This window comes from Condylura cristata, unplaced genomic scaffold (genome assembly GCF_000260355.1).
Source record: "Condylura cristata isolate star-nosed mole 26May11 unplaced genomic scaffold, ConCri1.0 scaffold00002, whole genome shotgun sequence".
In the NCBI taxonomy this organism is placed as follows: domain Eukaryota; kingdom Metazoa; phylum Chordata; class Mammalia; order Eulipotyphla; family Talpidae; genus Condylura; species Condylura cristata.
Genome location: NW_004567103.1, coordinates 18,972,172 through 18,988,910, shown reverse-complemented (window position 1 = coordinate 18,988,910; position 16,739 = coordinate 18,972,172). Strand labels below are relative to the sequence as shown.

At 35.5% G+C, this 16,739-nt stretch overlaps 1 protein-coding gene across 1 annotated transcript in view; it reads right to left on the bottom strand.

Moving 5' to 3' along the window:
* Positions 1-16,739, bottom strand: part of ACADL (acyl-CoA dehydrogenase, long chain) — a 60,512-nt gene continuing 43,773 nt past the window's right edge. The window contains exons 9-14 of the mRNA XM_004674810.1: positions 13,771-13,935; positions 13,064-13,165; positions 11,979-12,092; positions 7,083-7,210; positions 4,999-5,085; positions 1-243 (exon numbers count right to left, since the gene is read on the bottom strand). Of these exons, the coding sequence (XP_004674867.1) occupies positions 153-243; positions 4,999-5,085; positions 7,083-7,210; positions 11,979-12,092; positions 13,064-13,165; positions 13,771-13,935 (687 nt within the window). The 3' untranslated portion in view covers positions 1-152. The remainder of the gene's footprint in view (positions 244-4,998; positions 5,086-7,082; positions 7,211-11,978; positions 12,093-13,063; positions 13,166-13,770; positions 13,936-16,739) is intronic.

Below are 16,739 nucleotides of genomic sequence, written 5' to 3'. Positions count from 1 at the left end.
TTAATTTTATATTTTCATTTGATATCTTTTTCATTGAGAGAGCACATAAGAAAGTGTTTTGTGTTTCCTTTGCAGGTTAAATTTTATTTTGAGTAGATTTAACATCAGATTAGCTGTAATAGGATTCCAGGATGTGGGCAAGTGTCTGCTTGTCACGGACGAACGATATCTCTTGCAATCAACTCCTTCATTATTTCATTGGTACCACCATAGATTGGCTGAACTCGGGCATCCACATAAGATCTGGATAAATCAGAAGATGATTAAAAGAATAAATAACAAATTATTGGAAATCATACTTTTTGTCTCACCAGGCAATTATTACTTACTCCAAAATAATCAGTTAAGGAGTCCCCCAAGTAAAAGTCCTTCAAAAATTGCTTTTTTTCCAGTATGGCTTACATCTTACATTGATATAATTAAGACAACCTATTAAGATATTGCTAACCTACATTTCTAAGTGATTTATTCTATGCTGTAAAATTCAGCACATACAATAGCACTCAGTCTGTTTTAGATTCAGAAATGCATGGAATGGCTTAATTTACTTTGTAAGTTAAATTATTCACTTATTTCTCAAATAATCACATAAAATTTATTCCACAATAATGCCCCCTTAAAGCAGGATCCATTGGTTCTATAGAAAACAAACAAAAAAAGAAACTACATATTTTCTAGCGTCTCTGTAGATCCTACCACCATTACTGCCAGAGGGGAGTAAAACAATGCCTTAGAAAATATTACTTCCCACAAAGTTAACTAGTAACTTATTTTTTGGAAATGGTTAATAGTCATTCCAGTGATGTATGAGGTTAAATACTGGGTGACTGAATCCACTGCCACAAAAAACAAATCAATGTTATCAGGAATTCACATGGTAGCGATGAGAACAACCATTACATTATACAGTTGTTTTTTAACTTTTCTTGACTCACTTGATCCTCTCAGCTCTGAGATGAGGGAGAATAAATACTGTTTTGTGGATAAAGGAACTGTGGTTCTGAGAAATTAATACCATTACTAATTAATGGTTGCTACTTATTGGCCACATAACAGATAATTAGCCAACTGTAACAAGAATGTAGGGTCCCAACTTCTGGCAATCATCTTGTTATATCACAATATTTTCACTGGCTCTGCTTTTAGAATTAGTTTTTGAGGTTTGGACTTTCCTAGTAGACAAACTCAATGGCTTTTTTTTTTTTTAAAGCCTAAAAGTCCTATTTTTTTTTTCAAGTTTACATTTTAAAAAATCACATGTGTCAGCTCTCTAGGAACATGACCAAATCTGTACTTTACCTTCTCCATATTTATTATAGTATCTTGCAAACAGAAGACACTCAATAAATATTTGCTGACTTGATTTACTGCAGCACACAGGAATTTTAAAGTTGTAGTACCTAATTTCTGATGAAACATGAAATCTAAGGACATTTTTACTTTAAAAGATATTATTTTGTTTTTTGAACAAATTCTGTTGTCTACAAGACATTTTTGGACATTTTATTTCACATAAAAGAAGTTCCAAAGGTGTTGACAATGAGACATCAGTAGACCTTTTATAGGTTACCAATTAAATTCAGTCATCAACTAAAATTAACAGAGAAAGGCAATAGAGGGAATACACCTCAAACCTAACACAGCAGAGAAATCTTGGAATGGCAAAGCTTGAGTCTCATTTCTCACAGGCCCTAGGCCTAATAAATAAAATTGAAATAATTCGCACGCTTTAAGACCAGGCATTTAAAAACAAACCCCCCATTTTAAAAGCAAAAAAATGACCTCTTTTTATCAGTGAGGTTAAAACTAATAATACATAAACATACACACACACAATCTGAGGATTTAAGAAGCACAATTTGAATGACTTTTTAAATCAAAGTAAAGCCTTAACCATGCATTCATATCTCATCTAAATGTTGAATTCATTTCTTAACATTAGTTATTGCTTTCTTTTGTTGCAAAAAATTCCTCCCCTGTGCCTTCAGGGAAGAGAAACAGTAGTCTACCTTAAAAACTCATAAAAATCTTTGTACTAACAAAATGGCCAAGAAGGAGATTATTAAATAAAATATAATTTTTTCAAATTGAAACCAGGGATTTCAAGTAACCCATCAAGTCCCAATTTTGCTTGTTACCTACTGAAGGAATCATCTCTGAGAAAAGAGAGACCAAGACCTAACCACACTCTAATCTTGGGATTAGCCCATTTCGAGGGCTGACTCCCCTATATCTAACATGCCTTTCTTGGAATCTGAACTAAACTAGACAAACACTGGCCCACTGTATGTCCACATTCCCAGCAAGAGCCGGAACAGCATAGTTAGCACTGTCAATTTAGTGTTTAAGTTGGATTAATATTGTGAATAAAACATGAAAACAGTTCAGTGATGATTTAATTTGTGCTAGTGTAACTCAATGTTACTTCTGATTTCATTACTATACTAAGATAAAAAATAAATCTGCTTTTGATTAAGGCCTGTTTGAAGTTGTTCTTCTGTGAGATTACGCCAAGCCCAAGGATTGATTAAAAAAAAAAAAAAGAAAGAAAGAAATCTTTAGCTACTTCATTCCTTCATTGCAAGCAAGGAAGAGCCATAGTTGTTGTGAGCTTTTATATAAGTATAAACCCTACAGAGTCTATGATTAAAGCTTTCTGAGCTGCTCAATGGCTAGCAAAGATTAGTAAATTACATATCGGCTAGAGTTTCTGTTTTTAATGTAACTTTAATAAAATGTTTATTTTCCTTATTAAAGACTGTATGCATTTCAAATGTTTTCAATTATACTTGCCAAAATGATAAATTTGAAGTTAATTTGAATACTAGTTTGTTAAGTTTTCCCTTGAGATACTCTGTATTTAGATTAAAATCAGAAAAAGTTTTTAGAAATCCATAGTATTCTCATTCTCAGATTCAAAATTTTACTGGAATTCTCTCTTTAGAGTAAAAACTTCCTTGGGGAAATCTCTTACAAACTGAAAATACTGCTCAAAACGAGAAAAATATCTTTTCTAGAGTGATGAGGAGAAATGGCATGGGGAATCACTGTGGTAGGAAATGAAGGGAAGAGGGAGAAGAGAATGACTGAAATGAAGAGACCAATGAACTAGGAGGCTACCAACTGTGAAACTGTTACTGCTTTGAACTGGTAACAAGAGTATCCATTTGCAACACAACTTAAAAGGTGTATTAATTTCTTTGAATCTAAAGGAAATACAAATTCTTTTTGAAAAAAAAAAACTAATACTTTTTGTTTGTTTTTACAGCAAAATAAATATTCAAATATTGACGATAGGACAAATTAGCTCAGATGATTTTTTCTATGTTACCCTTTTCATTTTTCTTTAGTTTTGAAATAAGGAATATTTCAAAAAAAGATATAAAATCACCAACAGGTATTTGGAAAAAAAAAACAAAACAAACTCAACGTCACTAATCATCAGAAAAATGCAAATCAAAACCACAGTGGGATACCTCACCAGTCATGATGGTTAGTAACAAAAATCAATAGACAAGTGTTGACAAGGATGTGAAGAAATTGGGACCCTTGGGCACTGGCTCTGGAAATGGAAAATGGTGCAGCGGCCATGGAAAACAGTATGGAGGCTCCTCAGAAAGTGAAAGAGAACTACCATACTACTTGGCCATCCCCTACTGGGTACGTATTCAAAAGAATTGAAATTAGGAAGTCTAAGCAAAGGCAGCATTCACCTGCTCATTAAATCATTATTCACACTACTAATATGTTGAAACAACCTAAATGTCTATCAGAAGATGGAAAAAGGAAAGGTTGCTTATACTTATAACATGAGGGAATCTTAAGACATGAGGGAATTCTGCAACATGTGACAACCTGGGTCAACCTTAAGGACATTTTACTAGTAGCTAATAAGGTAGTCACAGGAAGATAAATACTGTGTGATTCCATCTATATGAGATCTCTAAAACAATCAAATTCATAGACTCAAAGAGGGATGGTGGTTGCCAACAGCTAGAGGAAGGGGAAGATGGGAAGTTATTAACCAATGGGTGAAATTCTCAGTTACGGGCCTCTCTAGTGGTCCACTGGTTAAGTTTCAGCATAATCAGTGCTATGGCTTCAGTTCAATCCCGGCCAAGGAACTGAGCCACATGGCACAGCAGACCTCTCCTGTCTTGCCTGCGGCCCCTCAGCAGTGTATTTCAGTCAATCTGTCTGTTCTACTCTCTACTTTGGTGATTCCTCTCATCCCCACGCACCTCTGGCCTACACCCCAGTTCTTTTACACAAAAATAAATTAAAAAAAAAAATTTTTTTTAAAGTCTCAGTTAAGGTAGATGAATGAGCTCTAGGATCTGTACTACATTGAACCTGAAGTTAATAATACACTATCATAGACTTAAACATTGATGAAAAGTAGATCTCATGTTAAGTGTTCTTACCACAGTAAAATAAACTAAAATAATTAATAATACAAATTAAAGAATAACCTATATTTTTACCCACATTAAAGAGGATAAATCATTCCAGATTTTTTCATTTTAGTATGAGCTGCTACAAGCTGAAGGAAATAACTTGGATATGTGTTAACATTTAAAATATATGTTGTTCTGAAAAAACAATAATGCATTTGGGTCTCTGTCCTGTTGTCACTGACATGTACCTCAGGTAAATGGTATTTGTTGAAATATTGCTACAATAAAAAACAAGTATCTGAATACTTACAGATAACTAAGAAAATTAATATTATTTAACTATTAAGTAATTTATATCAGTTCTTTTGTGTAATAAATCAATGAAAGTTTTGCATATTGGTCTCTTCACTTTCTTCAAAGAGGATAAAATTATCATATTCAGCTGATAACATAAAAATGTTTCATCAGCTTATACTCTGTAGTTAGTTGAAAAATGCAAAGCTTATGTACAGCTTTCCCTCTATATTCAAGGTAGAAAGCACAGTAATTTTCCTCATTCTTCACATCATCCAAGAGCGTGCAACACAAGAGACATACTCACTTGGCAATTGGGTACTCCCACATGTAGCCCCAACCTCCGTGGAGCTGGACGCAGTCATAAGCCACACTGTTTTGCAACTCAGATGCCCTAGACGATCACACACAAAGCAGACAAGGAACACATGAAATGAATTTTCATGTGATATTTTACAAACAGATCAGTAAACAAATTATGGATGACTACTGAAGTGCCTATATTCATCAAATGATTATAGTCAGCATATTAAACAATTTACATAAGTTACATATGAAATAAATCTTAGGAGAATTTTCACATAACAAATTATTTCTTCATCAGTTACACTTCCGGCTGGGTTTTTATTAAGAACAGAAACAAAATGTAGAAAATTTAGATTATTGACCATAGGCTATGTTAGGCCTTAAAGAATCTAGTAAAAACTTGAATTTCATTTAATTTATTTAGATTCTCTATATGATCCAAGTTAACTCTACCATAATACAGCTATCTATGTCCTTTTGCTTTTCTCATATACACCATTTTTTTTCCTTCAAATATATCATTTCCTAATCAAATGTTCCAACTCTTTGTAACCAGGAAAAACAAATACTTTTTCTGGCCTTTCAGAAATAAAGTGGAAGTAAACACTACTACTAAAGCCATTCTATCAAATAGAAAAATTATTAAAGATTATTTGGGAATTATAATTCCTAAAGTATATGTATATTTAAGAGGAAGTATTAGAGATAGTCTATGCTGCCCTTATCATAATTATAACTGTCATTAAAATCTATACACTAAGTGATAGGGATTTTATTTTCTTAATATAAAAATATATTCATGCAAAATTTTTTCAATTCTGGGAAACCTAAAGCAAAAGTAATAAACATTGACACATTTTTCTATTTAAAATAATGTTTAAGTCAAGCCATAGGTGAGGATGTTAGAAAGAAATACAGTAATAATATAATAATGAGTAACAGAGAAGACCTGGGGAACAGTGATTTTTGGAATTCTATAAACTTTTGGATTTGAAAAGTATCTCAGTTAAATATTGACTGAATGATAGCTAGTTACTTCCTCCATTTCACTGTGAAATAACAGGATGTCTATAAATCTGGAGTTTTCATAGAACAGTGAGGTCAATACCTATCCAAATATCTTTTGGCAGATAACTTATCTGATTCTTTTTTACACTTTTTCCCACTAGTCAAAGAACTTGCTATAAATGAACACGTAAAGTGTCCCCCACCCCCCTCAAGTGCAAGCTCCTGGTAATTTTTTATCACTCTCAACCTGACAATTATTTTGGGATTATTATATAAAACACTTTTTCTGTGTATCCCCATTCTACTTATGATTGAACTGAACACAAGTTAATGAATAATGACAGGAATTTTTTCTAGGTTACTTTAGGACTAATGAGATGTGAGAATGTTTCTTTTTTAAAACAGAGGCAACCAACCCTACTTCCAGAATCTGATTTAAACTATATTCTTGCATCTTAATATATACAAAAGTCTTATAAGGGTCTTTTTTCAATTAACACATCTTCATACCATTTTAAATCATCTTTAATACAAATAAAAGTCTTTCTAAAGTTGACAAAACATTTTTTTTTCTTTCCCTTAATAGAACTTGTGTAACTTCTAATTGGATAGTTAGTTCTTTGGGATTTTTTCTTAGATCTGGAAAAAACATTAAACAGAAAAATCCAGTCCTGTCTATTCATTTTGCCCTGAGAGAATAGAATGTAATTATAATTATTGTATGAAAGAGCTGGGACTCTCTCTCAGGACTCTAAAAGTTTTACTGTTCTATTACCAGTCTTCATATAATTTGAAATTAAACTACCACTTCAGTGAATTAATCAGTCATCCAACTTCAGTCTCTTAATATTTTATTTTCAATGGATAGCTAAAAGTTAAATACCAACTTGAGTAATTTTTAGCATATTTTAAATAGACTTAATAGGAACTGTCAGCAGTTTTTAAGAACTTGGTTCTCACTGCTAGTTTTCATTTACACAGCCTTCTTCCTTTAAGACCCTCAAAGGTTGAGTTTAAAGTTGGCAGAATTCCATAACAGTCTGAGCAAACACATTTTAATTACTGTAGCACGCATACCAATATTTCGCCATGGAAGCCGAGGCAGAGTCCAGACGTTTAGCTGCATGCAGCTGGAGACAGCTGTCCACAAAAGCTCTGGTTACACAAATGTGTGTTTTTAATTCTGCTAGTTTATGCTGCACAGTCTTGAGTTTAAAGGAAATGAAGGGGAGAAAAATGAGTATGGCAGATGTACACATTTGAGTCATTCAGCATATCAAAAGTTATATATTAAAAGATCTTCCTAACAAAACAAGTAGAATTATTAGGCTATTTTTCCCGTCCAAAAAGAAGCTTAAGTTTAAAATTCACAATATTTCAATGCTAAATAAACTTGTACTAAAAAGAAAAGATGTAGAACAGATAGTATATAAATAACATATCATTTTAGATTCTGAAATTTAGTACATTTCGGGAAACGCTACATTACAGCCTGCGTTCAATGAGTGTGCGCCCTCTTGTGGTATAGTCGTTTAGCTACAGCGGTGGAAAACACCTATTTGGAATCTACTCCGCGGAGAATTTTTCTCTACTAATGAAGCTAAGTATACACATTTCTCTACTCGGCTTTTTTGTTTTCGAGCAAAATAAGAAATAGTAATGTGACCTGCACCTACCAGTTCCATAACGAAGCAGTGGGAAGGTTGACACCATTCTTTTCCCACCTCTAGTTGAATCTCTAAAGCTGAACATACTGGGTAACACAAAACGTTCTTCCCCTCTTTTTTTCGTTCTATCTCCCTTCCTACTCACTTATATCTCTACCCTCACTCAGCACTTAGTTTCCCACTCCCAATCTACATCCAAGGTTATTCATAGAAGATATAAAATGGAACGAGAAACAGATAAGAAGCGGGGAAATACTTTCCTAGATGTGGGAAACAGATGAGCGTAGATAGATAGATACACACACACATTTTTATGGAATATATATATACATATTTTTATGGAATATACATACATATTTTAATGGAATATGCATACATATATAAATATGCATGTATATTTTTATATATTCCATAAAATATGTATGTATATTCCATAAAAATATGTATTCTAAAAATCTGAGCTCTAAGCCTATTTCTGGGTTCTCCATGGTACTTCGCTTGGAAAAATAAGGGGGGAACTGACATGTCAAGTGATTTTGTCCTTCCTTCCTTGATGCTACATTTGAAAATTTATACACTATTCACAGCATGAGAGAATTGAGATTTCTAAGCCCACATGAAGGGTGCTCCTATATGAATAAAGGGAGCTTCTAGAAGGTGAAGTTAAATTTCAGGCCAGGATGGGCTTTTTTTAGAATTCTTGCTTCAGTGCCTTTAGTGAGGACCACAGATCTGAATGAATTAATGCCTCCATCATTTATGCTCTGGGAATAAAGATGAAATATTTACGTACAGTTGGCATAGAGTTGGGTGTTCCTAAAAAGAGTTGATATTTGTTCTTCGCCACAGCAGTGTGTGGCTTTTCGAAATCATGCTGTAATGAATGGCAGCTAATAATTGTACTATCTATCATTCAAGGTGCTCTTTGTGGATGGGTAACATGTCTGCAGCAGTACTTTTCAACATTCATTAGTAATTGCTAACAGACATTAATGCAGGTAACATTCAGAAAACATTTCCATAAATTTACTAAGTGGGGCAGGTAGAGTCTGATTCTGAGTTCTGAATAACAAAATTCTTAGCATCACAGAACAATTGGATGGAGACTTTGACTAGATTATGTGTCCACTATTTCATTGAAACAATCCCACTTACTGTATTCTAATATGTTATGGCACAAGTATATCATAACATCATAAGTTTGCTACCTAATTTTACAGCTAATTAACTTCACAGTTATGGTCTTGAGAACCGGATATTCCTTTGAAGGAATGGCATGTAGAAGTGTTATGCTTTGCTCTCTGATTCCTTTTCCTCATACTTTTGTCCATAAAATCAAGAGCACACAACCACATCATAAACAAGTAAGGTTTGCTTTAGAAAGAACTTTGCATTTCCAGTTTCATTGCCCATGAGTGAAGGAAGTTGGGTGTGGGGCTGAGGGGTCTATTTACCTTACATTTCCAGAAAGTAAATCTAGTCTTTGGGTTAAGAGTCTAAGTTCTGGTGTTAGAACACATGTGTAATTTTGGGCAAGTTACTTAACTTCTCTGTGACTCAATACTCTTATTATGAAGATAAATATAATAACTATAGGGTTGTTGTGAGAAAAGAATATAAACCAATCCAAATTTAGCAGTGTCTTGCACATAGACAATAAACAATAATATTTAATTTCTGAATTTTACTGTTTTATTGTCTAGAGTATGGGTGAAAAGAAATGAAAAATCTTGTTCCTATTTAAGATGGTAGGTCTCCATCTTAAAAAGAAAATAAATTTTCTGACATACATCCTAATGGCCAGAAAGATTCCAAATTCTCAAAATTCAAGGGCAATAAATGGGAAAATGAATATTTAAATATTCTGAGATTTAAAGGTCTTCTATTTTCATTTACTGACTAGAACTATGGCGTATCTCCAGCGATAGAGTAAGAAATATGGCCAGATACTCATCACTCATTACATTTGAAATATGAAACTATTATTCAAAGGTACTTATCTAGATAAAAAAGGAAGATAGAGAAAATATCTCAAAACATGATTAGTGTTTAAACACTGCTCGTACCTATAATATATATATACCTATAATACATGGAAGATAGAGCAAATATCTCAGAACATGATTAGTGTTTAAGTACTGCTCGTACCTATAGCAGCAGGATGCTACTGCCATCTAGTGAAATTTTAGTAAACTACACTTGAAAGCAGGCTAACTGGTATTTGCTTTGAAAAGGATTAAAACTATTGAAACTATCTTTTATCTTTTCGCCATCAAAATCAACACACAACCTCCATTTCCAGACACAGAATCTTGTCTTCTTGTTAATGGAAATTCACATTTGACATACTGAACTATGCAGACAATCTGACAGCCATCTTTGTTGTCATTTAATAGGAATTCTATAAATACCAGAAGTGTAGATTTCCAAGAAGATGGGGAGTACACCTATTTGGTTCACTTTTAATAGTAAACACAATAGAACTAAAAGCATATGTGTTTTAATAAATATGTTTGATGTGAAAGTGGTGGTAGCTGAATTTTAGAAACAAATGACATTAATTACATTTTGAATACAGCTGGGAAGATAGAGCTGGGATCAGCTGCTTTGCATTCTTAGAAACCTAAACTATCTATTCCCAGAGTCACATCTGTCAAGAAGTACTGGAATACACAATTTTTAGAAAGCAATCAATACATATTTGCTCAGTGAAACAAAAAGAATAAATCATGCATGTCAGTATTTCTCAGTGAGAGAATATTGGGATTTTGAGGGAAGAGACAATTAACTGCTATATTTTTCATCTCTGAATGATAGGACACTCCACAACACTTGGCTCTATGGCACAAGAAACAGTTATTCCTCCGATCCACATTGATGCCTCTCTGACATTTCTAAATGTCTGCGGGAGAATCACTGGGAGTCACTGACATGTGTAAATAAATCACTGATACAAAAATTAAAGGGAATATAAAATACAGCATTCTCTCTTAGAAGTACATTACAATTTAGCTGAGTCAAGTTTTATTGTTTAAAAAATGGATTCTTGAATATGTGCCTTATTTTTATAGAGGCAAAGCTGCTTTTAGATCTATTAAGAGAAAGCATAGAGATGATTTCTTAGGCTGCAAAAAGTTAATTTATGAACATATTAACAGCAAATAGTTCTCAAAATGACATGGAGTAGGTCCAGATCAGGAGCACAAAGTTAATAAAAAGATTCCCTTCAGTGGAACAAAATGGAAGGGGAAAGCAATAATAAAAGCTAACTTTAATGAGTGCTTTCTCAGCCAACGTTCTAGACAATTGGTTTGCTTCCTCTTACTATGGTCACAGAAACTCTCTGAGGTAGCTACTGACATCATTCACATCTTAAAGAAGGATAAACTTCTGAAAGGGATACTACAACTTACTTGCTTGCAGCCCAGAGACTCAAGTATCAAAACAGTATATAAGCCACATTTCATTTCCATGATTCTGGTCTTGGAAAGTTGCCCAAGTACTTCATCTCTCCTGTTCCCATCACAAAGGTCATCCTACTTAAAACTTTTCAAGTAGATTTCCAACTTGAGGTTTTATTGCTGGCAAAACAGTTTGCCAGCTTGATGACTGCATCTTAATAAACTGTACTTTAAGAAGAAACCAGAAGGTCCCTAAGTTGATTAGCATGGCTAGTTATGAGCACTATGTACTGAGTTTTTTTGCCAAATACTTTAAACTACCTGACAAAATCCAACCTTAATTCAATATGGTCATCTATGTTCTCTACGTTTGAACCCAGAAGATAAGTCATTTTAATAAAGCTGATACAAGAAAATTCAGATGGTACCACTCTCAAGCGATCATTAACTTCATCTCTGTCCTCAATATGGCCAGAGTTTCTCTACTTCTCTGTTTCTCTAATGAGTTCTATCTTTCATACTCTGAGGACCACTCATCTCCTGGACACCTCCATGTTTCTTCACTCACTTCTCTTTCCTGACGCTATTTAAGGAAATGGAAGCCTTCGGAAAAGAACTTTAGCAACTTTCTACTAGTAGGGCCAGCTAACTGATAGCTCATCTATAACCCTTTCTCTTTTCCTCCTGGCACGCAAAGGGAGTACCTTTCCTGCTGAGATGGGAAGGTATATCTTGCCATGTGGTTTAACAGCCATACCCCACACTTTCTCAAAGACCCAGTACAGCTGATTGCATTCTCCATATGCACAATCATTCCTCTTTACTAAATCCTTTCACTAGGTATTGAATTTCAGATGAGTAAACTCCTTTCACCTAATACTAACTAACCAGGACGACAAACTTACCTGTATATGTGCAACTGTTTTCCCAAAAGCTTTTCTTTGTTTAACATAGTTCCTGGTTTCTTCAAACATGAATTCACAGGCTGAAATTGCCAACTCAGCAATCAACAGTCTTTCCTGTAACCCAAACAGTTGGTCTTGAACACTATTTGAAGTATACAAGTGATTTCCACATCATTTCAATAACAAGTCTCATGAAAAATCTTTATAAATGTCCTTAAAATTGATTGTATAACTCTTTATAAAGAAAAGGCTCCCATAAAATTTCTAAGAATATTTTGACATATCAGTAATAATATTCTGAAGAAAATCCTTTATTTTAATGTCTTTATATATATATATATATATATATATATAGTTAACTGAATTCCCTCTTCTGTTTACCTACCTATTTAAAAAAAATGAAGTCTTAATTTTTTATGTATTTATCTCTGTGCATTACATGTCCTAAATTATCTGAAAATCAGCATAAAGTGCCTAGATTAAATTCTGCCAATGAGTACAGAAGGATCCACAGTCAATTTAATTCTATCTCATTGGTGAGTTTCATATTTCATTTCTATACCAGGGTTCCTAGCCTTTGTGCTCAATTTCATGCTTAGTACACACTGTGACAGTCACTTGACACATGCCCCTTTTTCTGTGCACATACAAGACTCAATGACCACGCAGCCATGATAGTCCAAAAACACAGATGTGAGGGGTGACCTACATTGCTACAACTTCTCTGTCTGAACTCTGCACCTTTCCCCTTTCCCCGCAGGTACTATAAAAACAACTCTTCCAAATATTTTCATTGATATTTTCTTATAAAGAGATAAAATTCTCAACCAAATTAGTTAAGAAGCTAAAATAATTTCATGCAATCACAGAACAGAAATAGCTACTTCACCACTCACTTGTAAGCTAGGATTGCAGATCCCTGAGTAATGTTATTCCCTTATCTAACCAACATAAACTCATTTTTTCTGTAATTTCCATGTTGCACACAAATGATTTGTTGTATCACAAGTCTTGCATGCATGGAGTGTACATTCTCTTACTCCAGTCTACCATCTAATCAAAAGATAGAATCTTATATTTCTGACCTGTGGAAGCTCTTGCATGAGGTAATAGAAGCCTTTATTCTCTTCTCCAAGCAGGGCACTCGCTGGCAAACGCACATCTTCAAAGAATAATTCTGCAGTATCCTAAGTGATCAGACAAATAAGCAAAGCATTCATTTAAACCTCTACTAGCCCAATGAAGAAACAAAACAAACAAGCAAGCTGGGAGCTGAGTCAGAGAGCTGAATGAACACAACTAGCAAGGGACAAAGCAGGGATGTAAGCCCAGCTCCAGCTGACCACAAAACCAGAACAGCTGACCACAAAACCAGTGCCTTCCTACTGCTGTGTCATGTGACCCAAGCCCTAATATTGTCCAGTTTATAGGTAGTGAGAACTGACACTTTTAATCATATTGAGTAAAATAGTTTAAACAATTCTATTATTATTTAATCATTTCCTTCAATAATTTCAGAGGGCCAATTATCCTGCATGTAATGTTGCCATTTCTAAAACATCCAAAATACCCTATTCACCTTCATTGCTGACCACCAGAAAGACACAGTTACATAAACGGTGAAGTAAAACGCCAGTCTATTCCTGGAAAGGGTATTTTAGGAATTCAGCCTAGGGAGGTGTGACTTATGACATGTACTTCTACAGACCGAGAAAGCTTGATTATTTCTAATTAAGAATGTATTAATAACGGAGTCCATTAAGAAATGACTATCACTTATATTATGACTTACCTGGGCTTTTAGACCCATTTTATGTAGCTTTCGTCCTTTGATGAATCCTTTCATTCCGTTTTCCACCAGAAAAAGGCTGATGCCATGGGCAGGAGAGCGAGCTTCGCGACTGGTCACGGCTACCACGATCACAACGTCACTGAGCCACCCATTCGTGATGAAAACCTGCAGATGAAGCGCTCTCTGAAGCTGCAGACTGCACAGGTCCCTGGGGGTCCTTGCTGGGGGCACAGTAGGCAGGAAGACAGGCTGTATCCTTCTTCCTGTCCCTAACTCAGAGTGCAGTGATGAGTTTTCATACATACGCTTACTAAAGAGGAAGGGTAAACATCCCAGGTTTGGAAGAACGAGGTCGTCCTGCTTTCTATTAATATTATAAATAATAATGATAAAAATGAAGACAGGTGAGCTTTCCAAAGTACAACAAAATTGCCTTTAAAATAATAAACTGGGGGCCCTCCCTGGTGGCGCAGCGGGTTAAAGCACTGCACTGAGAAGCTAAAGCCACTTCCGCATGAGTTCGATTCCTGCCTGCCCCGGAGGTGACCACATGGCGTGGCAGACCTCTCCTGACCCGCCCACTGCTCCCCTCAGCAGTGTACTTCGTCGATCTGCCTGTTCTGCTCCCCACTCTGTCTCTGGTGAAGCCTCTCACCGTCCCTGAGCCTCTGGCCTGTACCCCAGCTCTGTATGCACAAATAAATAAATCTTTAAAAATAATAATAACAGGCCCTCCCTGGTGGCGCAGCGGGTTAAAGCACCGCACTGAGAAGCTAAAGCCACTTCCGCATGAGTTCGATTCCTGCCTGCCCCGGAGGTGACCACATGGCGTGGCAGACCTCTCCTGACCCGCCCGTTGCTCCCCTCAGCAGTGTACTTCATCGATCTGCCTGTTCTGCTCCCCACTCTGTCTCTGGTGAATCCTCTCACCCTCCGCATCTCTGGCTTGTACCCCAGTTCTGTATGAATAAATAAATAAATCTTTAAAAAATAATAATAATAACAATAAACTGTGTTTTACTGTGTCGTTTTTATTAACCAGTTTATTTCTGTTTTTCAGACATCCTTGTTTATTTTTTCACAATAGGGCATTTCTCCCCTCAGGTGTGGGGATCATTGTTTCCATCACCAACAATGCCCCCATCACCAACGTGCCCACCCTCCTCCAATGCTCTCCTCCCACTCTCCTTCACCGTCCCTTCTCCTCTTTCTCCCCCTATTTTGGAAAGAAGCTGCATATAAGAAAAAGGAACCTGCTCTAATTCGTGCAATTGTATTAAAGTATTTGTACTCTTAGATTTATCTATTTCTGAAAAAGTGTGGTTTTGATTTTCATTATTTTCCTCTGCTGTTAAAAACCGTGTACCAATGTTTTAATGGGTATATACTCATTCATTGTTGCTTACTTATTCCTTTACTTAGGCTTGCTTTAGTTTTTCTTCTCGTCCTAACAGAGCCTGGGACCAGATTCAGTGTTCCCACAGAAGATGAACTGAGCAGAGTGTAGAAAGATGAAGTTGTAAATATCCTACTTTTCTGCCAAAATTAGCCCTCTGTGGGTAGAGTTAACTGATTGTACATTGGCATTAACACTTATTATTCTTAGGATAAATCATTTAGAATAATATTTCTTAAAATGTTTGAAAAACATCGGTGACTTAAGATACTTTATAAGAAGAATTTCCTAGGGTATAAGACATATCTATCTTTAAAAGGTTCACAATGCATATCAAAGAGTGGGAAATTATGTATATTTTCTGAATGTATTTGATACCACTGTTTTTCTTTTTAATTATAAAACTAGATTATGGAATGGCCTTTAGAAATGGACTGCTCAAAATGTGTCCTTCAGACTAATGTCACTCCACAAACTATTCTACATAAGCACAGAAACTGTATGTTTAGAAAATTTCGTTGTAATTCGACATGGCCACATCTTTTAAACTCTTAGCTTTGTAAGTGTAAAAGTACAGAAAACAAAAATGAGTCCTTCAACAGGCCTTGAAACATATTTTTACATGATTTCCTTACAGCAGAAAATGAACATCCTTCCCTCACTTTACAGTTAAAAAGTATTTACTAGAGTGCATACCAGATTCAGCTTTAGGTGGAAAAATCTCTACCATCAGCAACAACAGCTTCTAAGGGATATATTTACTCTGAATCTGTCTGGGACTTTTTTTTTTTCAAAAGTTTATTTTTACATCATTTTGTACATTTCTTTTTTTCCATCTCGATTGTAATCCCCGCGAGTTTCCCATCACCAAGTCATGCCATGTGCCATCACCGTAACCCCGTGCATTTCCCTCCCCCCCGCCCCCGTTTTTATTGTCTGGGGCTTTTTTTAAAGATTTATTTATACAGCATACAAGAACTGGGGAACAGGCCAGGGGTGTAAGGGGTGAGAGGATTCACCAGAGACAGAGTGGGGAACAGGCAGATTTACTGGAACACACAGTCAAGGGGAGCAGCAGGCAGGACAGGAGAGGTCTGCCACACCATGTGGGTCACAGCCCCTGCAGCTGTAGTGGCTGCAGATAGCTTTGTCGTGCTGTGCTTTAATGCATTGCGCCACCAGGGAGGGCGAGGGGCTCTCTAATTCTATCAAAGATATCTTTCTCTTCTAAGATAGTGAAAGTTTTGATAGTTACGAGAACATTTTTTCCCAATTGCTCATTAAACTTTTTTGATTAATTGTTTGTCCTGTGCCTAGACAATTTGAACTTTACTTCCCCTTTTCTGGCTGTAGAAGGGCTGTCTGAAAGCTACAAAAGCAGCAGTCATGTGAAGGGAGGGGTCAAGCAAAATGCAAAGTAAAGGAGAAGCTCACTTCACATAATACGTATGGTACAAATGTCTTGCTGTCTCGAAAACAAACCTAAGCAAACTCAGTTTTTTCATGAGTTCCTAGACATGATATAATAGATGTGGCTATGCAGGGTGCAATTTGGGTGAGGGCCGTGGGAAAC